Source organism: Labeo rohita, chromosome 8 (assembly GCF_022985175.1).
Source record: "Labeo rohita strain BAU-BD-2019 chromosome 8, IGBB_LRoh.1.0, whole genome shotgun sequence".
In the NCBI taxonomy this organism is placed as follows: domain Eukaryota; kingdom Metazoa; phylum Chordata; class Actinopteri; order Cypriniformes; family Cyprinidae; genus Labeo; species Labeo rohita.
In genome coordinates this window covers 6,255,798-6,280,924 of record NC_066876.1, presented here as the reverse complement: position 1 = coordinate 6,280,924, position 25,127 = coordinate 6,255,798, and the positions used below count along the sequence as shown (strand labels likewise).

General features: G+C 34.7%; 1 protein-coding gene across 1 annotated transcript; it reads left to right on the top strand.

The window, feature by feature from the left end:
• The first annotated feature begins 780 nt into the window (after positions 1–780).
• npy8br (neuropeptide Y receptor Y8b) lies at positions 781–24,924 on the top strand. Its single transcript, XM_051117883.1, has 2 exons — positions 781–895; positions 18,342–24,924. The coding sequence occupies exon 2, from the start codon at positions 18,526–18,528 to the stop codon at positions 19,657–19,659; it is 1,134 nt and encodes a 377-aa protein (XP_050973840.1). The 5' UTR covers positions 781–895; positions 18,342–18,525; the 3' UTR covers positions 19,660–24,924.
• Positions 24,925–25,127: the final 203 nt, after the last annotated feature.

Sequence of the window (25,127 nt, the reverse complement as noted above, 5' to 3'; positions counted from 1 at the left end):
GTCTTAATGTGGTTGTGTATTTTAGTATCTTACCAGAATGAAGACTTTTATACACTGAAGTAGATGAGCAGCAATATATTGAGGTATGCTTGTTGTGAAATTTATTACAACTATTTTTATCTCTAAGCTTTTCATTTGTACAGCACACAGTATGAGTTGTGAAAAATGTAAAACTTCACTAGCTACGAAGCCGTCCATTATTCTTAGTATAAATGACTAGCTGTCATAAAATCAACCATTAAAGCCATCCATTAAAAAAACTAATTATGTTTGCACACAGTGTTTTTAAAGTGTACACTTCACTGAATCCATTATTGATATCTATTACACAATTGTCAGTTTGATTATACCACTCAAACAACATATATACTTTTTAAAACATTTAATTCATATCAAACAGCCTAATTATTGACCACATCCCAAAACAAGCTATATGCCATTGTCATGCTTGACATTATTTTGAAAAATATGTTAAGAATATATGCAATAAGTAAATATTTATTTTACTGTATTTTTCAAAAATGCGTCCTTAATGGGATTACACACGAAAATTATTTTGGTAACAATCAATACTGTGTGATACAGTATGTAATTGAGGGCTGCGTGGGTTTTATAATAGGGTTATTTTTCAGTGATTATTATTATTTATAGTACACCGGTCTCTGGAAGCCCAAACATTAAAGAAGTGAAGTCAATGCCAACAGATAGACCTACGCGAGTCCATGTGTGAGCGAGTCTCGGTATCTGAAGGCACCTCCTTCTTGCGCCTCAGGTTTGGTTGATAAACCTCAGCTCCTCAAACCACCAGTTACTCCTGCACAGGAGCGAACAGTACATCTGAGAGAGCCGTATCGAGCTACAGTCACGGAGACGGGATTTGCGCCTGTCACACACGGTAAGATGCGCCTGAGCAGAGTTTTACAAATGCCTGTTAATGAAGGGAACTTACCGAAACATTTAGCGTCTTCGTTTCAAGGCGAAATGGTCTTTATATTCTGGCATTATGAATTTTTTGCCTCGCTCATTTCTGGATGCAGAGGCTCTGAAAGGTGTTACATACTTTTCTAAGTCGTACATGACGTTGGAGACTCCGATGATGTTCAGATCGGATCATTTGTTCACTGTTCAGTCCTGGCAGCGATCTTAAGGGTAAAATCATCGTTGTTGCATTCTATTCTATTCTATTCTGTGCTTGACAGTATTCTAGCTATTATATTTTTCTGTGTTTGTTACTCTGTTTATTTCGATATTGACACATTGTAGTATGTAATGTTGGTGTCTGTTCTTTTGTTGTCATATTCTTCTATTCTATTCTATTCTGTTCTATTCTGTTCTGTTCTGTTCTGTTCTATTCTATTCTATTCTTCTGTGCTTGACACTATTCTGTTATATTCTTTTGTGTTGGTTTATACTGTACTTTTTATATTAGCAAATTGTATGTAATGTTGGTGTCCTGTTATTTTGTTGTCACATTCTATTCTATTCTATTCTGTTCTGTTCTGTTCTGTTCTATTCTATTCTATTCTTCTGTGCTTGACACTATTCTATTATATTATTTTGTGTTGTTTATTCTGTACTTTTTATATTAGCAAATTGTAGTATGTAATATTGGTGTCCTGTTATTTTGTTGTCACATTCTATTCTATTCTATTCTATTCTATTCTGTTCTGTTCTGTTCTGTTCTATTCTATTCTATTCTATTCTCTCTTCTCCAGCTTGCTCCTTTTATCAGGGGTCCTATTCTATTCTATTCTATTCTATTCTATTCTATTCTATTCTATTCTATTCTATTCTCTCTTCTTCAGCTTGCTCCTTTTATCAGGGGTCCTATTCTATTCTATTCTATTCTATTCTATTCTATTCTATTCTATTCTATTCTCTCTTCTTCAGCTTGCTCCTTTTATCAGGGGTCCTATTCTATTGTATTCTATTCTATTCTATTGTGTTCTGTTCTATTCTATTCTATTCTATTCTATTCTATTCTATTGTGTTGGTTTATTCTGTTCTTTTCTATAGTCAACAATGCTGTTATACTGTTGTCCTGTTCTTTTGCTGTTCTATTCTATTGTGTTCTGTTCTATTCTATTCTATTCTATTCTATTCTATTCTATTCTATTCTATTCTCTCTTCTTCAGCTTGCTCCTTTTATCAGGGGTCCTGCTCCTTTTATTCATTCTATTCTGTTCTGTTCTATTCTATTCTATTCTATTCTATTCTATTCTATTCTATTGTGTTCTGTTCTATTCTATTCTATTCTATTCTATTCTATTCTATTGTGTTGGTTTATTCTGTTCTTTTCTATAGTCAACAATGCTGTTATACTGTTGTCCTGTTCTTTTGCTGTTCTATTCTATTCTATTCTATTCTACTGTGTTCTGTTCTATTCTATTCTATTCTATTCTATTCTATTCTATTCTATTGTGTTGGTTTATTCTGTTCTTTTCTATAGTCAACAATGCTGTTATACTGTTGTCCTGTTCTTTTGCTGTTCTATTCTATTCTGTTCTATTCTATTCTATTCTATTCTATTGTGTTCTGTTCTATTCTATTCTATTCTATTCTATTCTATTCTATTCTATTCTATTGTGTTGGTTTATTCTGTTCTTTTCTATAGTCAACAATGCTGTTATACTGTTGTCCTGTTCTTTTGCCGTTCTATTCTATTGTGTTCTGTTCTATTCTATTCTATTCTATTCTATTCTATTCTATTCTATTCTCTCTTCTTCAGCTTGCTCCTTTTATCAGGGGTCCTGTTCTATTCTATTCTATTCTATTCTGTTCTATTCTATTCTATTCTATTGTGTTCTGTTCTGTTCTATTCTATTCTATTCTATTCTATTCTATTCTATTCTATTGTGTTGGTTTATTCTGTTCTTTTCTATAGTCAACAATGCTGTTATACTGTTGTCCTGTTCTTTTGCTGTTCTATTCTATTCTGTTCTATTCTATTCTATTCTATTCTGTTCTATTCTATTCTATTCTATTCTATTCTATTCTATTCTATTCTATTGTGTTCTATTCTATTCTATTCTATTCTATTCTATTCTATTCTATTCTATTCTATTGTGTTGGTTTATTCTGTTCTTTTCTATAGTCAACAATGCTGTTATACTGTTGTCCTGTTCTTTTGCTGTTCTATTCTATTCTGTTCTATTCTATTCTATTCTATTCTATTCTGTTCTATTCTATTCTATTCTATTCTATTCTATTCTATTCTATTCTGTTCTGTTCTATTCTATTCTATTCTATTCTATTCTATTCTATTCTATTGTGTTGGTTTATTCTGTTCTTTTCTATAGTCAACAATGCTGTTATACTGTTGTCCTGTTCTTTTGCTGTTCTATTCTATTCTGTTCTATTCTATTCTATTCTATTCTGTTCTATTCTGTTCTTTTGGTTTATTCTGTTCTTTTCTATAGTCACAGATGCCGCTATGCTATGCTGTTGTCCTGTTCTTTTGGTATTCTATTTTATTCTATTCCATCTATTCTGTTCTTCTGTTTTCTCTTCTTAATGACATTTCTTAGTGTGTGTGAGTGTGTGTGTGTTGAAAGACAGATAAAGTTGTTTTTAGGGCTACCAGTACATGTAATCTGAAACTTGCTTGCTTGTGCATGCTTGTTCATCATAGATCAGATATACTTATCAGTGATATTAACAAAGTTTGCTGATTAAAATAATTTGATTTACTGAATTACTATGTCACCTCATTCTCATTCAAGATAGCAAAGAAAACCTGAAATCTCCGAACGCCAGGATGCGCTACAGTCACATAGCTATTATTCATGCTTTCGCATTTTTTACGATGGAAATATGTAAATATCTTTTCATCTCAAGCTAATGGCTCTTTCAGTAAGAGCCAGCCTCTTAACACAAGTGCTCGGCTCTGAAAAAAACACCTCAACGAGTGAATACTCAAAGTCATTTCCACCATGTGAATATTATGAGTGCTAGATGTTCATAACTGGATTTCTGTGCTCATTATAATTGGGCTGTGTTTCCCTTCAGAGCTGTTTCTAACTTCATAAATCTCTAACAACCCAAGGTATCAAAGACAGACACAAACACTGAGGAATCAAAAGCTTTGATTCTCATGCGCTGTCTTCACACTCGCTGGAGAAATGGGCAAGCGCTGCTTTTTCACACTCGATTCTACTCATTATCACCCACCAAAGACATGAAAACTAAAGATACCTGTTACATAAGAGGCATGAAAGTTATAAATAGTGCATGAGCACCACAGGTGCACAATCAGGTGCAGGAAAGGTACAAATGTAAGCTATATATGTCTTGTGATGTTTTGAATGCAGATCAGATCATCTTCAGCAAGGTTTCACAGCGAACATTTTTTATAGTTTGCTTATTTATACAGATGCTAGTAAGAGTTTTAGGGGCCTTCACAGATAAAAAAATGTTTCAGTAAAGCAGATGCCGACATATGTCTTCATATTTTATGTTGTACCTCTGTTACTGTGATCTGATATAGTCTTAAAAATAAGCATATGCAGTCAGATTCATAAGTCATCTCAGCATTGCTAAAAATAGCATTTGTGTGTGTCCTTGATCGCATACTTTGTGTGCTAGAAGAATTCTTTCATGTTTGATTTCTGTATTTGATGCCAGATTTTCGTTCTGATCCCTTTTGACTTCAAATGAATCATTTGAAAACCTGTATTTGAGTTGGTGTGGAATGGTTTAACTCAAGCTTTGTTCCCTGTTTGTGGTTCGTCTGACTTGACATGATACAGTTCAATTTGGCTTGATGGTTGAACTTAATTGCATGAAGATTGACAAGATAAGTGTTGGTTGTATTGAGAGGCAGTATTAGCTGTCACATAGGGTTTTACTATCAAAATAAGGTCTGTTAGCCTTCTTGCTACTAGTCTCTGTAAAAAAAAATTGTAAAAAATGGTGTAAAAGTCTGAAAGTGAGATGGCTGGTAGAGTGCAGGTGCAGCATGAGCCGCCTTTCATCTTTGACACATTGAGCTGAGGGCTGCCTCTCTGATCTAAAACTAGTTTGTTTCTCTTGGCTTTATAATGGCGAAGGAAGATTTGAGAACACGAAGTACATGAACTACCTTTGGGAGAGACAGTGTCTTTAAGAAAAAAGATGAAGTGAGATTTTGATATGTATCACTTATATAACCTTTGCTTGTAATTTGTGTGCTTTTTGTTGTAAACTATTACCAGTATGACAAGCGAAGTAAATTAGGTTGAATTGAAAAAGTGACATAAATTTCATAATCTTTTAGTATTTGCCATGTCCCTGGTTTAAGAATACCCCCCCCCCCCCCGACCCCCAAAAGTAAAAATAAATTAATTAATTACATTTAATTTAATTTAATTTAATTTAATTATTATTTACTAAATAAATGTTAAAAAAAAAAAACAAACAAAAGCTTTAGTTAAAATAAAATAGTTAAATAAAAACTGATTACAAAATCTAAATAAAAACAACTGATTAAAATAAATAAATAAATAAACAAATAAATAAATATATAAATAAAAATACACAACATTTGTAAAGTAAATAAATATTTACTCATTTACTATATAAATAATAAATAAGTAAACAAACAAACACATTTCATTAAAATAAATGAATAACATTTAAGTTAAACAAATTTGATTAAAATAAATAAATTGCTAAAAGCAAATAAGTATTTACTTATTTCTAATAAATGAAAAAACAAAAACTTTTGTTCAAAATAGATAAATTGATTAAAATAATAATAAAAAAAAAAAATCATTGCAAAATCTAAATAAAACAATTGAATAAATAAATAACATTGAAATGAATTTGACAAAAATCGCTAAAAGTAAATAAATGAAGGAACAAAAACATTTGATTAAATTAAATAAATAAACTAAATTTGATTAAAATAAGTAAACTGATGAAAGCAAATAAGTATTTACTTATTTCTAATAAATGAACAAAAACTTTTATTTAAAATAAACAAATTGATTAAAATAAATAAAAATTGATTACAAATCTAAATAAAAATAATAGATTAGAATAATGAATGAATAAATAAATAAATAAATAACATTAAATATTATTTTATTAATTAAATAAATACATGCTAAATAAGTAAATAATTAAAGAAACTGATTAAAATAAATAAATACTACTATTCAAATAAATATATTTAACAATACAGTACTATTGTACATTTTGTATATCTAACAGTACAGTACTGTACACTTAATAGAAAAAATGCAATGTAACAATCAAAACTAAATATTTTATACATTTATTTTTTATAATGTTATAAACATATTTCCACGGTATTAAGTAGGTTTTTATACAAAAGTATATAGCAGCCTTTTACATTTTAGGATGGGGGGCCCTCATATGAAGTCTGTGGAAAAACATTGAAAACACCTGCCTTAAGAGAAGCAAGAACATAAAGCAAGATCCTTTACTTTAATACATATATTTTGTATATGATTCATTTTACTTATGTAACTTAAGTATTTATTGGAATTATTTATTTTCTATTTACTATACTTTTTAAAATATCTCTTCTTTATTTTCACTTGTATTTGTGTTAAATTGATCCTAAGCCTCTCCAGCATCTAAAGGACAAAATCCCAGATGTTCAAAGCGGTGTCAGATTTTCGGGCCCCACTGTTTAGTAAAGCTCATGCTGTTTTTCTTCTCCATAAATGCTCAGCATGCACAGAGACATATGTTTAACACTTGCTGTATTTTAATGCAAATCATGATTTTCCCCTTAGATTATAGAAGCGCTAATGAATGTCTGTCCACACTCCACACCACGCCTCTGTTCATTAACTTTAATAAAACATGCATGTTTATGGGACATCTTCATTTGACTGTAGCTTGTGTGGGATGTGCCACATCTGACAGCTATTAAAGCAAAAGCTCATCTTGAAACCCCCGCCATCACAGGGAGTGTTCGCCCGTGGCGAGCTCTGTTATAAATATAGGCGCATTTTGCGTTATGCATGCTAATGCACAAGTTTCTGAAGCTCAAGTGTCACAGAGTGATGGCAAAACCTGCACGTTGTGGCATGTTTACCAATGCTGAAATAACAGGCAATGTCACTTTTCTGTCCAAACACACACCAGATACTAAACTATCACATTTCAGAAAGAAAAGTGACTTGTGGTAACTTAAAAGTACACTGAGCTTCAGCATTACTTCATTTTGCTTTCACAGCCATGAATTCACAAAGCACCACTTAAAAATTCATACCTGCACTTCTGGCAAAACAGAAGTCTCAAGTCAACAGGGACCTGCAGTTTCAGCTGGTCTCAGCTACTGCGCCAGCAAAGTCCAAATGAGCTCAGAGCCCTGCTGGAAAATTCATCTTCAGGTAGTTTTTTGGAGTATGACAGTTCGTTTCTAACAATGAGCTCTATAATACCTGGAGAGATCCATTAGCATTCCCTTTCATTCAAAGGGTGGGTGTCTGACTGGAACAGTACGAACAAAGAAATCTGACTTATTTTTCAGAACTTTTTAAGCTCACCAAGGCTGCATTTATTTAATCGAAAATACAGAACAATTGTAAAATATTATTGCAACTGTATTTGAATATATTTTGCAATATGTAATTTATTTCTGTGATGCAAAGCTGAATTTTCAGCATCATTACTCCAGTATTGAGTGTCACGTGATCCTTCAGAAATCATTCTAATATGCTGATTTGCTGCTCAAGAAACATTCTTTATTATTACCAGTGTTGAAAACAGTTGTACTTCATATTTTGTGGAAACTAACATGGACTACTTGTCAGGTCAGGATTTATCTTCATATAGTGGACTTGGACAATGGTGCCTCCAAGTTCGAACTTCCAAAATGCAGTTTAAATGCAGCTTTAAATGGCTCTAAACGATCCCAGCCGAGGAAGAAGGGTCTTATCTACCAAAACGATCAGTCATTTTCGAAACAAACTGACAATTTATATACTTTTTAACCTCAACCGCTCATCTTGTCTAGGTCTGCGTGAACTCTGTTTTTTCCGGTTCAATGTGGGCATTACAGTTAGGGTTTTTAATATGACTGACTTTATATTTAAAGCGAATTTAACAATTAAAGTTAATGTGAATAAAAAAATGTAAGTCAGGCTACTAATCATAACACTTTCATTGTAGTAAAGAACATTTACATTATCAAATAGCATTTTTACTGACAATGTAGAGTTCAGGCACTCTCAAAAACTCCCATTAAAATCACTGAAACTGTTTACACTGTGAATTTTACTTACAGATTTGTACACACATCTGCACTTTGTTGTTTTCTGAATTCACCATAAAGTGGTATTCAATCAGCAAGCGAGTAAAGAAACACCGGCATTTTAGCGTTAACTCATCTGAATGGCTCTGATTGGTCAATGCATTCATAAGCTCAACAGCACTGTGTGTTTCGTGATGTTTGAAAGCTTGTATGGAGCCATATCTGTGCTCCTATTGGCCAGTGTCACAGATGGGACAGAAGTTGTCGTGTACAATTTAAAAAAATTAAACATGCTAGTCTTTCTGTGCTGATGTTGTGGAGCATCCCAGACGTGTCGTGCTCTATGACACACTACATGAGATGAAACGATCAAATCTTGCGTCCCATTGTTGTATACGAATCCCCATGAGACTACGACAAGCAGATCAAGGCAAAATCGGGCTAAAATTTTGTAGTCTGACCGGGGCTTAACTTTTTTCATTTCGTAGTCACTATTGATTTGTCTCTTCATACAGATCACTTGATATATACTGAGTTATTTATGTGTTTTAAACCTAAATCACAGCGGTGTCCATCTATGAGGAATGAACATACGCAGTTAGTCAATCATAGCAGTATGAGTCCAAGTCGCAGACTCGTGTTTCCATCTCTGGTTCTTACAGAAGCGGTCTGGAAATTCATTAAAAAAAAAATTCACTCACTCTTTCCTAATGTTTGGATCAGAAGGTAGGGAATGCAAAGGCTGTGTCTGGCTTCAATATAATGCTGGGCTCACACTACAGGATTTTTAAAATCCTAAGCGATTATGAAATCTGGTTGGAGTGCACACACAAGGAGAATCTTTGCAGATCATCTTCGTTGAAATCTTAAACATGCACACACTACAAGATTTGAAAATCGTGGCGCATCACACATTACAAAATATTATTAAGATTATCGCCTCACGTGATCAGATCGCCATGTTTACATATGCTAGCTAGCGTGTTAGCAGCTTTCTGCACTCACCCGGTATATTCAAAACTGAGATGATTTCACCTTCTTTTATTCCTTACGGTTGTGGTACATTTTCGACACATTATACAGGCAGTGTTACTACAAAAACTGAAGAAGCAATTTCCTCCATCTCCACTATCCAACGGACCCATACAGCAGCTGTTTTGCAGTGGCGCATTGGCTGTTGTGAAAGTACTGATGTAATCATATAGCCGTCATCATCCCGATTTAAAATCCTAAATATCAGACATTTTTTATATTAATCGGGGTGGCCCCGATTTGTGTGCGAGCAGATCGGGAGGTGCAAGATTCGATCTGTGATCGCCTCACATTACCAGATAATCAGTGAGGTGCTCGACAAGATTTTTGCTCCGATTCTCAGGAGGGAAAAAATCAGGGCAAAATCGGGCTAAAAATCTTGTAGCGTGAGACCAGCTTAAAGGAGAAGTCCACTTCTAAAACATAGATGTTTATGTCTTTCTTTATTCAGTCGTAAAGAAATTATGTTTTTTGAGGAAACATTTCTGCATTTTTCTCCATATAATGGACTGATATGGTGCCCCGATATTGATCTTCCAAAATGTAGTTTAAATGTGAACATGCAAAGAAGATCAAACACCCTTAACAAAGAAGGTAAAACAGTGATATAAGACGATTTCAAAGTTGGGGGAGAACGAGAGATGGGAGTTTTTTGACATACCCTAACTGTCATGAACCGGAAAAAAGCAGTCTAGGCAGAGTAAGACAAGACGAGTGTTTGGCATTTAAAAGTATATAAATTGCATTTTTTTTAAATGATAATAACTGATTGTTTCGCTTGATAAGACCCTTCTTCCTTTGCTGGGATAGTCTACAACCGCATTTTATGATTGTTTGAAGCCGTATTTAAACTGCATTTTGGAAGTTCCAAATCAGGGCACCATATCAGTCCACTATATGAAGAAAAATGCTGAAATGTTTTCCTCAAAAAACAGAGAAAGAGAAAGTTTAACGAGAAAGTTTTGAGTTCTAAAACTTACAGGAAGTTTTTATAGTACAAATGACCTCTTTTTTGTCAAAAAATCAAAAATCAATTTTGATTTCTGTTTATGACCCCTTTAAATTTTTATATATTTATTTATTTTCATTGTATTTTTTAATTATTGTTTTTTAATCTGCGTTCCACTGTACCACCCCGTGGTGGGTTAAATTTTACAGGAATGCTAAGGGGTTAGTGCATTTCTTTAGTGCAAAAAACAAAACAAAACAAAACAAAACAAAACAAAAAACAGCTAGACCTAGCACCAGCTAACATTTTAAGCTGACATTACTTCCATGTCAGTAGTGCTTGGATTAAGGCATCAGCACATCTGGGTGGGTCAGATCTTTTTGTGCCTCCATGTTGTCTATGTGAGAATGGAGGAGTCATGGAGACTGAATTGAGAGCTCTGTGGGGAAGATGTTTTTGAGATTTTAACCTTTGTGAGCAGCCAGTGGTGCATCATGACCTCTTTGTCTCAGGTATTGAACAGAGCATCTCTGCTTCATTGCAACACACTCTCACCCAGGAGGAGATTCATTGGCAGAGTCTAGCGTCCTAATTGAAAACAATCAGTGTCCTTTAGAGAGGGACGGTTAGAGATGTGGGATTGAGGAGGCAATAATGAGCTTTATTACCGCTTATCAGCCGTATGTGAGGCACATCTGGGCTGAGACTTTGTGATTGATTTACTGTCACTTTTAAGTTAACTGCAGTACCCCTCTGGGATCCATATTAATTACACTGAAGCTAGTTATTTCTATTTAGATGGATGTCTCCATAAAGGGCCTGATGGTGTTTTTCTTAAAGGGAATATCCTGTTCTAGCTAATCAATAGGCATCCCTTTAAACGTATATTTTCTAACTGTGCTTGCAGATAATATAATATTTCTTAAATAATAGGCCACTTAAGTGTATTTAAAGGGAGTTTATGTTTCATAACACACTTGATGCTTAACACAGATGATGCTTCATCTTTGGCATGTTTTAAAGAAGTGCACTTATTTTGGCGTTGACAAACCTACTAAACCACATGCAATGTTCTTGATTATAATTTTAACTGTAGAGTTTTATTTAATATTTTAATATAATGTTTAATGTACCACACTGTAAACAACAACAACAACAAAAACATAATTTGTTGAGTCAACGTGAAATAATTTGTTACTCTGCTGCCTTTAGTCAACTTAAAATGTTAACTCAGATATTTGAGTTCACTAAAGTGGTTTGTTAAACTTAAAAGCTGGGCTTGTTACCCAGCTGCCTTCAAATTTTAAATTGAATCAACTCAAATATATAAGTTGTCACTTAGTACAACTTAACATTTCACCTTGACTAAAATTTGTTGAATTGACTGAACTTAAAATTTTAAAGGCAGCCAGGTAACAAATTATTTTAAGTTGACTCAACAAATTGTTTTTTTGCAGAAAGAATTGAAAATAGAAATGTTATTAAAGTATATTTTAGTTTATCATAAATGCTTGTCAGTGCATTCAGCAGTAGACTTTTATCATATTTCAAAGAAAATACAAATAATTATGAAATTACATCTAAAGATGTGGCTAAGTCCTACTTAAGCGGGTGAAAAAAGCACTCCAAATATAAACCAACTGAATTTAACATCAGTTTAAACTGTAATACATTTTAATTGCAAATAACATGTAATCAAGTGTCTGAAAACATGACAAGTAGATTCATTTAAGGTAAATTATTTCCATAAGTACTCTTTTTAAATGTATTTTAGGTTCTGTCTTATTTTGTGATATATAATGTAAAACACAATAATTCAATAGTATATTTTGTGATAAAGAATAAGCACACTGTAAAGTGATCTTGTATCATTTCTAGTAAGGCACTGAATAGAGGACACATAAAAAGTCTCAGCCAATAAAAAAGTTGCTTTGGGGTCTAAATGGATACGACTCGGCAGATAGAGGGGAATCTTGCACAACACCGGCCTTACTCATGTGGATTAAATGAAAAAAAGAAAAGCTCCAACATTTACAAAATGACATGGTTTACAATCATAAATAAATTTAAATGCACGTAATCTAATGAATTATTCATTAATGGCAATCACAGCCATTATTGTCATGGTGATTATGTAATCTCTCAGGCTTTATGCAATAATTGCATCTGGCGTCTGCTGTTAAATGTCATTTGGCTGTTTGAATGCAGAATTACATTCTACATTCCTTATTCCTCTCCTGTCGAATTGAAGCCTTGGGAGGCCCATTCGTTTCAATCAGGGATGTTTCCCTGATTAAAATACTTTCTCCAGAAGGTGTCTCATTTGTAATTTCAAGTTTTAAAGAGTGTTAACGAGTGTGACCTTTTTCCCAGCAGCCCATGCCGTGTAGATTGTGAAACATTTGCGACAGAGCCATTATTTTTACAACTGCATTTGACACAGAAATTGCACACTTTACTTTTTGATTATCAAGTGCTTTGAATATACATAGTGCATAAGGAATTATGAACTGCAATGTATTTACTATGATTGGCTCATTATTTTCTCAGTCAAGTGAGAGACAGGCAGAGGCCAAAGTGAAAGGATTTTTTCTTAAATGTTGCTGAATGTACTTTAGCTGTAAGTCTCATGCAGGTCTGAGGAAATGAGATGGGTTTAAAGCAGCAGGATTCTGCTCATAATTAGATTTTCACCCATTGTTAAACCTTACTGGGTTATTCATCACCTGCCAGTGTGCTTACATGCAGGCTCAGTAGCTATTACTGCAAAGCCAGAGCCCTTTAAGAAATCAAGAAGCATCAGTGGATGGAGAAAATTTGTGAGACAGATGGAGAGAAGGAGGGCGAGCGAGTGCTGCTTTAATTATCAGGTTCTCTGCTCAAATTGTTTGACAGAGAAGTATGAGTTTCCCAGTGTTGGATATATGCCTTTTTATGCGCTTTGGTGCAACAAGTGTGTTGCTCAGTGGCACAATGATGCTGTGGGGCTCAAACCAGAAACCTTCAAGGTACCAACAGCACTGAGCTTTAGCCACTACACCGTCCTTGCAGTTTCATAACAGTTTCATAACAGCATTGTATAACATCATGTAAATCTGTTACAGTTCTGTGTCAGTTAATGGATTAAAGATATTTTATACAGTACCAGTTATTATTATTTATTCTGGCAAATATGTTAGGGCTGATATTATACATTTATTATTATTATTTTTTTATTTTTATTTTTAAACAGAATGCTGAATGAATTTTGTTAGGATAGCACAATATCTGGCCGAGATACAACTATTTGAAAATCTGGAATCTGAGTGTGCAAAAAAATGAAAATATTGCGAAAATCGCCTTTAAAGTTGTCCAAATGAAGTTCTTAGCAATGCATATTACTAATCAGAAATTAAGTTTTGATATATTTATGGTAGAAAGTTTACAAAATATCTTCATGGAACATGATCTTTACTTAATATTCTAATGATTTTTGGCATAAAAGAAAAATGGATAATTTTGACCAATAAAATGCAGATATACCTGTGCTGCTTAAGACTGTGCTTCATAAGTAATAATAAACACTCAGTATGCTAGTAATATGCATCTAATTAAAGGTATAGTTCACCCAAAAAATGAAAAAAACCCAGTGACTTACTCACCATCAAGCCAACCTAGGTGTGTATGACTTTCTACTTTCAGACGAATACAATCTGAGTTCATATTAAAAAATGTCCTGGCTTTTCCAAGCTTTATAATGGCACTGAATGGGTGTTGAAATTTAGAAGCAGAATAAAGTGCGTCCATCCATTATAAGAAGTACTCCACTCAGATCCGTGGGTTACTAAAGGCCTTCTGAAGTGAACTGATGTGTTTGTGTAATGTGTAGCGTTACGGCAACTAGCGGAAGCTAGAGATTATGGTTTATAAAGTTTTAAATATGGATAATTTTCTTACACAAATGCATTGATTCACTTCAGAATGCCTTTATTAAACCCCTGGAGCTGAGTGAAGTACTTTTTATGATGGATGGATGCACTGTAGTGGACTTCAAAATCTCAACACCCATTCACTGCCACTATAAACTTGGAAAAGGCACGACATAAATAACTCAGATTGTATTCGTCTGAAAGAAGAAAGTCATATTTACCTATTTGGGCTTGAGGGTGTGTATATCATGGGGTAATTTAAATTTTTTGGGTGAACTGTCCCTTTAATAGGGAGAATTGGTCTTTAAGGAATAAAGGAGTAAAGTGTTACAATATATTATATATACACATTTATATTCGCAATTGGATGCACTGAAGTGAAACAACTGCATAATTTATTTAAAGTGCATTTTTATATTGGTCTAATAGAAAATTATGGTTTGCAAAAGCTGTTTTATCCAGTTTGTCTAAAGGCAAGTAACACTTGCTTTAACCAAAACTAATAGAAATATTATTATTATTATTATTATTATTATTATAGCTAGTCATCAGAGAAGAGCTTTACTGACAGTAGGACTGCAGAAATTACTGTGGGTTTTAATCAGTTTTGAGTGTTTTTTTAATTACATAATAGAAAATATAAAACTATTTTTTAAAATGACATCACAATAAACATTAAAGTCTTTAAAAGTTGTTACACATAAACAACTACATTTTACACTGACTAGCAAAATGATTTTAGTGAAAATTCACATTATAGCAAATTTAGCTGTAAATGCCCACTGGAGGTGAGTAAATTTGACTTTAACAAATTAGATTATTTTTAAGTTGGTCTAAAGCATTTGTGCCTCCTGCATTGACTAAATTGATTGTAATACAGATGGTACACTAGTTGCTGTTGCCTTGACAGCAGGATAGTAAACCAAAAATTGAAAAAAACATTATGGTGTTTGGATTCATGCTGTAAATGCTGAAAATTAACACTGAGTTACATTTCCACTATAACATTTCCCTGGGGAACTGTAGCTCATGTCTTATCATAAACACTTCCAAAAGTATGTAACATCATCAAAGAGCAAAACAAAGATGCAAACACTAAAGCAACAGCGGCCGCTAAGTGGGCAGGTTACATCATTTGTGAAGTCAAGCATTGCTAGTACAAACATATTCACTCGAGCATAATCATGTTGTTATCTGCATTGTGTTGTCTGGATGGGATTCCTCTCTATAAAGATACTCAGTATCTACTATTATTACAATGTTTATTACCATGCACACACACACACACACACACACACACACGTTGTGTTTCAATGTTTTATGGGAACATTCCATGGGCGTAATGGTTTTTATACTGTACAAACCGTATTTTCTATCGCCCTACACCTAAACCTAGCCCTCACAGGAGACTGTGCACACTTTTACTTTCTCAAAAAAACTCATTCTGCATGATTTATAAGCCTGTTTCCTCACGGGGACCTCACAAATGTCCCCACAAGGTCAAAATTTACTGGTATTACTATCCTTGTGGGGACATTTGGTCCCCATAACGTGATAAATACCAGGTACACACACACACACTCATCACTGTTGCCGCATTAAAAATTCATGACGCAAGCTGCAATCAAAGTTAAAATGTATGATGCATTTGTTGCCTGTTTGATGTATTTTTTTGGGGTGTTAGTTAGATTGTCCAAAAAAAAAGAGATTTACCAGAGAGTGTTTCATAATTCACTACTGTGGTGTTGGATGTGCTGAATACAAAGAGGGAGATGAAGAGAATGTTTTCAAGTAATGAAACGACTAGAATCCAAAAGAGCAGAACAAAAGAAACATCAAAGAACAGAAGAGATACTTCAGTCTGTCACTGTCCTGTTTTTCTAATAAGGCTATTTTTAGGAATAAAAGAGATACGCTTCGCTTTACTTTTAACGTAGATCACTTGAAATGGTCTGTGTTTTGTTCTGGTTTATAACTATTTATAACCTATTTTTATGTGACTGCATGAGACGTGCATTGTGTAGAATGTATAAGCGTCATTAAACATTTTGATATAATGTTTTATTACATGTTTGACTGAAATTTGTTGTTCCTCAAAAAAAAAAAAAAAAACCCTCAATTTCAAGTTATACATTTAGAATTGCTGGGTATAAAGCTGCAATTGCATGTTACAAAGTAAGAACTTTAATTATAACTTTTTTTTGCAAGTTTTTTCTCAGAATTGTGAGAAAATTTGCAGTTGCGAGTCCAGTTGTGAGGGAAAAAAGACTGATTTCTTTTTTTTTTTTTTTACAATCGTATAAATAAAGTTTATATCTTGCAATTTTGACTATTCCTCAGAATTGCAAGTATATATCTTGCATTTCTGAATTTATTTCTCAGAATTGTGAGTTATTTCACACAATTCTGACTATGTAACTCGCAATTGCAAGTTTACATCTTGCAATTCTTATTTTATTTGTCACAATTGTAAGTTTACATCTTGCAATTCTGACTTTGTAACTTGCAGTTGCGTGTTTATATCACACAATTCTCAGAAAAAAGTCAGAATTGTGAGAAAAATAAGGTCAGATTTGTGGGATAAAATGGCAGAAATGGGATTAAATGTAGTGTAATGGTCACAAAATGACCGCACATTTAACTTGGTCTGGAGTTTCTATGAATCCCTTCTCATATACACAGACCGTTTTACTGAGAAGAGTTTGAAGTTGTAATTTCTTTATAGTGTATCAGTTGTACAGTGAAATGAATGAAGCACCAGTTGTCTTTGTGCAGTAGCAAAGGTTCAATAGCCTGAAAAAGCAGTGGTGGGAATTCTTTGTTCTGCTAAGTTCAGAAGAGTACCAATGTTTAATGAAGAATGGGTGTTTCAGGGACAATGTGGCTGATTGCGCCTGTTAAACTTCCTGTTTACTGCATTGTAAAATACTGTCATTTAAATATTGTTAAATGTTTCTTCTTGAGATTTGTGCGAAAATGTTGTAGGGCACCTATTATGCAAAAAAAACTTTTATATGTTGTTTGAACATAAATGTGTGTTGGTTACAAGCAGTGTCTCAGTACAAGCCATCTGCAGAATCTGTAAAATATCACATTTTACAGGCCCTGCTTACGACTGTTGACACACTTCAATATAAGCAGAGACACATCAGAAGTTTAAACTGATAAGGGGGCGGGGAGCAGCAGCTCATTTGCATTTAAAGAGACATGCACGAAAACAGCGTGTTTCTGCTTCCACCCAAAATAGAGATTTTCAAAATGATATAATAAATGATCTGTGTGCATGTTGAGCTGAAACTTTACAGACAACTTTTGGGGACGCCTAAAACTTATAATACATCAAGTACAAAAGGGGCATAATAAGTGCCCTTTAAAAGTTGTATATGAATTTGCCACTCATAATGGGGTAGTGGTGCTGGCCGGCAGTATAAATGTGCTTGTCTTTGTTTAATGGAGTTGGTTTGTGTTTGTTACTGCAGTGAGAAGTGTAGCCTGAGGGCTGCAGGTATTTTGTTGATTTTTTCTTTCTTTTTTTTACTTTCTTTCTTTCTTCTTTTGTGAAGTTTTCTGTATTGTTACTAATTTGTCTAGTTTTTCCATTAATGTTATATTTCACAGATTATTCATGTTTTTCAAGTTTAATTAAGTATTAATTTATACATGTCTCTTTAATTTGGTCATACTTTTTTTTTTTTTCCATTACATATTTTATTACACTTTTATGCAAATGTTACAGCTTTATGTGTTTTTGAAGAAGTTATTTGTGTGTAAGTGGATGTACCTGGTATTCGCTACATTATGAGGACCAAATGTCCCCCAAGGATAGTAAAACCAGTACATTTTGACCTTGTGAAGTTATTTTTTAAGTCTCCATGAGAAAACAAGCTTGTAAATCATACAGAATGAAGTGTTTTGAAAATCTAAAACGGCAGAAAGTTTTGTGCGAGGGGTAGGGTTAAGGTAAGGGGATAGAAAATACAGTTTTTACAGTATAAAAACCATTATGTCAGTGGAATTTCCACACAAAAAAATGGAAACCAGTGTTTGTGTGAGTTTTATTTATTTATTTTCCTTACAAGAATCATTATATTTTTTTCGGAAGCTGCATTCAAAATGTCTTATGGGAGCATATGCCCTAGTTTGAATGATGCTTCTGAGCGGCAGGATTTCATATTGTTGTCATGTTTTGCAGCTTTGTTTTTTTCCTCTGATCCTGAGAGCTTTTTTATTGTTCTGTCCTCAGGTTTCCCAGATCAGCAGTTCTGCGCTATGCAAGAAAACAAGATGAGACAACTTGGGAACTAAAAGAAAATTGGTGTTGGGAAGGCGCGGCCTCACACTGGACAATTCCGCTTCATTTCCTCGCATCCCTGGAGAACAAGCCAGGTCATCGTTCATTTCAAGAGATACTACAGCAACTGACGGCAATGGAGCCGTCTCATCTGAACAACAGCTCCAGCTCTTGGTTATTAGAGGATCCCGTCTGTCCGACCTCCCTCAGCAGCACCACTTTCCTCATTGTAGCATACAGCACCATGTTAGCCGTGGGCCTGGTGGGCAACACTTGCCTGGTTTTAGTCATCGCACGACAGAAAGAGATGCGAAACGTGACCAACATCTTCATCGTCAACCTCTCATGCTCTGATATCCTTGTTTGCTTAGTGTGTTTGCCAGTCACCATTATCTACACGCTTATGGATCGATGGATTTTGGGCGAGGCTTTGTGTAAGGTGACGCCATTCGTCCAGTGTATGTCCGTAACGGTTTCGATTTTCTCCATGGTTCTCATTGCCTTGGAAAGGCACCAGCTCATTATCCATCCCACTGGTTGGAAACCAGTCGTCAGACACTCCTACCTGGCCGTCGCGGTTATCTGGATCATAGCTTGTTTTATCTCCCTTCCGTTCCTTTCATTCAACATCCTCACAAACTCGCCCTTCCACAACCTCAGTCTCCCCTTCAACCCGTTCAGCGATCACTTCATCTGCATTGAACAATGGCCATCTGAGGGCAATCGGTTGACTTACACAACGACGCTGCTTCTGTGCCAATACTGCTTACCACTGGCGCTCATTCTCGTCTGTTATTTCCGCATATTCCTACGTCTGAGTCGGCGTAAAGACATTGTCGAAAGAGCTCGGGGTGGGCGGCAGAAGAAGGCCAAAGGCTCAAAGCGAGTCAATGCCATGCTAGCCTCAATTGTAGCAGCGTTCGCCCTCTGTTGGTTGCCACTAAATGTTTTCAACACGATTTTTGACTGGAACCATGAAGCAATTCCCGTTTGCCAGCACGACGCCATTTTCTCAGCATGTCACCTCACCGCCATGGCATCGACTTGTGTGAACCCAGTGATTTATGGATTTCTGAACAATAACTTCCAGAAGGAACTGAAATTGCTGCTTTCCAGATGCCGCTGCTGGGGGCCACCCGAGAGTTACGAGAGTTTCCCTTTGTCCACTGTTAGTACGGGCATTACCAAAGGGTCTATCCTGAGCAATGGCTCTACTAGCACTTATCAACCACACAAGAAAAACAGTCTGGAACAGAAAGACACTATTTAAATGGTGTCCAATGTAGTACAAGGCAATGTACCTATGTACATTTCAAGCATTCGTTGGCTTGAGAACACTGCCAGTCAATCTGTGCAAGTTTTGTGACTGAATTTGAGGTTTGGACAGAGAAAAAGAACTTGTTGCTATTTGTCCACTTGTCTTCTTAAAACGCAGAAATGGTCTGAAGCATATTAAGGCAAGGCTTATAGCTGGGCTCTGCAGAGGAAGACCAAGTACTGAGAAATATCATCGCAAATTGTCTTGATGTTTTAACCACTGCTCAAATGACTATGGCCAATTAAACATGCTGGTTTTGTGGCCATTAAATGGTGAGTTCGCAATGGCACAGAAAGCAGTTTTTCCCAATTAGAGCAAGGTTCTGTCTGAGAGACGTTATAATGAAATACTGAGTGGAGGAGGCCTTTCTTCTCATTGTTTTTGTCTAAGTTATGCCTGTGGAAGGAGCGTGTGTCTTGGTTACAGCAAAAGAAATGAACTATTTTGGTTCTTTTCACTATTAAAGTGATAGTTCACCTAAAAATAAACATTCTGTCATCATTACTCATGTTGTTCCAACGCTGTGACTTTCTTTCTGCTGTGGAGCACAAAAAGCACCATAAATGTATCATAAAACTAGTGCGTATGACTTGTGTGCTTTATTCTGAAATCACACAACAGTTTTGACATGGTATTTCTGTCATCTTTAACTGAAATTCTTCCCACAGTGAGCTTTTAATGACTTGATATGAATTAGTGAACTGATCCAGATCAGGGGTACGTTTCCCGTACAACGACATGACTCGCTGACTAACCTCCATAGTACGATACATTGTTGTGGGAACAAACTAGCTTGTCACCACTGTTTCCCAAACATGGTCGCATCTCCGTCGTTTGAACCACATTAGTTCAACAATGTAGGGCCATTGTTAATGATGTCACCTAGTAATAACTTATGCTATTTAACTGATTAGAGATCTCTAAAATGTAGCTATTTTGAACATGGCACCTGATGACTAATTTACTACTTTTTGTTTAATGTTTGATTCATTGCGGGTTCCGTCTTATTTCATACTCCAGGTTTCCCTTAGACATGCATGCACATGCGCACTATTCAAAAACGCCACCTACAGTGGACATGCAAAAATACATAGATACATGCATTTATATTTATATTTAGATAGAATGGAAGATATACATTGCACTGCGTGCTAGCTTGCTTACTGTACCCTAGAGCATAACTTATTGAACCTATATGTCTTATTAAAAAGGAACTATGCTTTGAACCACAGGTCGAGAATTGTAGTTCCAACCACATAAAGCTGTGACGCGGTTTGCGAATGTTTGTTTGAACTATGATTTCGGGAAACACAGAATCGCTGAACTATGTTGGTAACGATGGAACTTGCAACCATACTCCAAAGCTATCATATGGCTTCAAAAAAACATGAAAGAGAGCACATGACTCATATGGGCTACTTTTATAGTATTTTGTTGTCCTTGAACGCTTAAGTCGCTATTTGTTGAAATTGCATTGAAAAGACTTACCTTTGTGTTTCACCAAGGAAAGAAAGTCATGAATTTGGAATGACGTGATGGTGAGTAAATCATTTTTAACTATTTCTTTAAAGGAAGGTACAGAACTAGCAATATGTGTATAAAGTGTACATTTACAAACAGATATAATAGTTATATATATTACTTATTATGACTATATAAGCACATTCTGTCGTTGATTAGGAGTAGAATGTCTGCCTTTTCAAACAGGTATGTACAATAATTTACACATTTTGTTGCTCTGTGTGGCAGGTGTAAGTGTTAGTCAGTATAAACACACTGTGTCCTTCGCGGAATGGCTTTATTTGCCAAAGCTATCCATGTGAATTACAGATTCAGTTGTTCATTTGCACTATCACTGGACTGTGGATCTAACCTAAACATTGTGCATGTGGTAAGTAGCATTTGTAAAAACATATATATTTATATATATATACATGTATACTGTGGGTGGCCAAAACATTATCGATTTATTAAAATAATAACACTTTGAAACAATCTGCAAATGTCTAGTAACATGTATAAAGTATCAATCAACCTTATTTGAACTTTCTGATCTAGTATTCCCATCATGATTTAGTATTAGGTTATTTAACCAAGATTAAGTGGTTTAGTACACCCTTGTGAAAAAGAAGTGTGCTTGTGTTGAATGTGAGCTTGCAGTGTTCTTAAAACCTTCAAAGTATATCAAATTGTATTTGCAGATACAGTAATATAATATTAATGAAATAAAAGCCAAGTTAGGTGTACTTTAAAATAGTTAACTTTCATGAATGTTTCTCAACACACTTTAGTACCCTTTTAAAAAGTGCATTTTACTTGTTCAAGTACTTGACTATAATTTTAACTGCAGTGTGTTATTAAATATTATGGTTACACTTTACTTTAAGGTGTCCTTGTTACAGTGTAATTATACATTTAAGTACTGAGTAATTAACTGCATGTATTTACTATACGGTTAGGGTTAGGATTAGGGTTTGGCTTTGGGTTACTTGCATGTTAGTAATGCAGAATTAATTGTTATTATGTAACGTGTAACAAGGACACCTTAAAATAAAGTGTTATGAATATTGCAATAAAAATTAATTTGTTTTAAACATTCTAAATTGCAACTTCAAATATATTTAAATAGAAATGACATTAAAGTAAATTTAAGTTTATCATAAATTCTTGTCAGTTCATTACTGTATTTCAACTAAGACATCAGGAGTAATTATGAAATTACATATAAAGATATATTTAAGTCCTACTTCAGTGGGTCAAAAAAGTACTCTTAGGTTCAATTAATTGCATTTAATATAAATGTAAAGTATAATATTTTTTGAAAATGTTCATTTTATTGCAGTTAACATACAATCAAGTGTCTGAAAACATTGCATTAAGTTCACACTGTAACAGTATCCCAAAGTGTACTTCTTTTAAACAAGGGTATACTTTACATCTATCAATATATACATAAATATCTTGCCATCCTAAGGTTTCTATACTTTTTCTTTTGAAATACTGGTGGCACATTAGTTAAAACAATGCACCGGGTTATCAACCTCGTTCTTGCAGTTCTCCTCATAATTTGTATATTTTTTCATGACATAATGCCACATAAGCTGCTAAAAAGTAGTCTGCTGTGAAGGTTTTGCAAAAGGACACATAGGCTGCGTGTACACATGCAAGTCTTAATGCATAGATCCGATCTTTTCACCATATCCTATTTTTTGGCCCGCCTGTTTACATTCACTTAATACGCCTCATATCCGATATCCGTGTGTACACTAATCGCCCGCATAAAATTATTCCACTGGCTTTCACGACCATGAGCGCAACGACTGACCCTCCAATTCTGGATGGACTTTTGCATATTCTTATTTTCCAAAGTCTGCAAAAGTATACCCGGCAGCAAATAATTAAACAAAGAAAGCAAAAATCAGAAATAATAGCGCGCATAGGATAACCAGGCAGGACAGGCAGGAGTGGTGAAACTAAGTTGACTCCTCTGACGAGAAGGAAACCGTACAACATTTTTGCTTAAACAAGGCTAGCTTTGAGTTTCTATGCGAGCGCTTTCGCTTTCTTTGTTTAATTATTTGCTGTCTGGTGTACTTTTGCCGAGGCCTGTCTCGCAAATGCAGATTATGACTTTCAACGCAATCCGCTGTGGAACAAATGACTTAACTGACACAGAGAATCGGATGTGCGTGTTTAGACGTAGGTCGGATGTCCAGATATCGGATATGTATCTGATTTAAAACTACATTTGGAAACGGCTCAGATCGGATGCGAAAAAAATGGTATCTCGTACAGATTTTTGTGTTTACACCTGTGCATCAAATTCCGATTTGTGTCAGATGTGGGCAAAAATCGGATTGTTTCTGCCAGTGTAAACACAGCCATAGACATGATGAACATGACAGGCTATGTGGTCACATGTCATCATTTGAGACAGGGCCTGAGTTCCCACTGGTGATATCTAGCTTGATATTAATCTATTATTTCCTCACCGCTTATTTCTGTTACAGTTGAGTCCTCAGAGACACACTGCTCTTATCATTTAGTAAGCACTCGTCAAAATATAGCACTGATAGCACATTGACTATAGCGTTTGGTCACTTCTAACACATACTGTGTAGTTCTATAAGTTTATTCTTATTGATTGTGTTTTGCTAAAATGTTCCATGTTGGTTTTAAGGCCTGACTGACTGATTTATGTTTTAACTATACAAGCTTGAGGTTCTCAAACGCAGGGTTGCATTGAGTTTCTAAAGAGTGAAAGGCATAAATGTGTTGCCATAAAAACTTTGTAACCATTCACCTGGAAAAGTTAAACATTCAGCCACCATTTACAAAGATATTTATGGTGTGATACAGTATATTTCAGAAGCGTCAGTAATTTTCCTCTCTCTGTTTTTCACATATTGGAGGGTCAGTTATTGACTGGACAGCCTGCAGTGTGGAAAACCTATATTCCAGCAATACACCTTTAGAAAATTGCTTTGAGGTATTAATGTGAATCAATACTTTTTTCTCATTTTCTTTTTATTTTGCTGGCCACAGTGAGTGGAGTGTGCCTGAGGTCAGTTTTCTGTTTAGCATAAAGCTGATATCTGGCCTGCTCGCAATAAAGCATTTACAATAGACCTGCCATAATTACACATAAGTCACATACTACAAATTTCCATTCATGAAGCTGAAAAATACAGTATAAAAATACTGTTTACAAACCCAGTTAAGTATCTGAAAATCTCCTGAGCATTCACATGTGGATATTTATAATGCTGTTCAGGATAAATGAATGTGCCATACACAGCTTACAGAAATTATAATCATAATTAATTTACAGCTCAGAACTATTTAACATATTCACCTTGATTTATTGTCTTACAAGTAGTTTCTACATGATCCAGAATCAACAAAAGACTATTATTTGACTCATTATGGCCTCATTTCCTAAGACGAACCAAGAATTATGAGTATTATGAGTAATTAAAATGCTGTCATTTGCATTAATTGCTTTGGTTTGTGGAGAATTCAGATGGCCGTCTAATGAAAGATCAGCAGAAATCTCCTTAACTGTGTAGTCATTTGTACATTATTCATGTCATTGGATATCTGGTAATGATGTACATATAAAATGGACCAAAGTTTATATTGAAGTTATGTTGGTGTTTTTCCTCAATTACATTTCCTTGAATGTACTTTCATGTATATTAAAACTTTTAATGTCTATCTGTTGCATGTGTTTGTGTTTCTTAGTACATGTTAATTAATTCTGACATATTTATAAGGGTTTTAGGATACGGCTTATGTTTAAATAAACTTTAAACATGCTTTTAGTTTTGATTTGTGCAGTTTAGGGTTGTTTTGTACAGAAAGTGGTGAACATTTGCCTCTAATAGAAAGGCACACAAATAGACAGCTGAGAGAAAGAA

Bases quoted from the DNA above. Each gene is read 5' to 3' on its own strand.
- npy8br (XM_051117883.1), top strand. From the start codon at position 18,526: ATGGAGCCGTCTCATCTGAACAACAGCTCCAGCTCTTGGTTATTAGAG.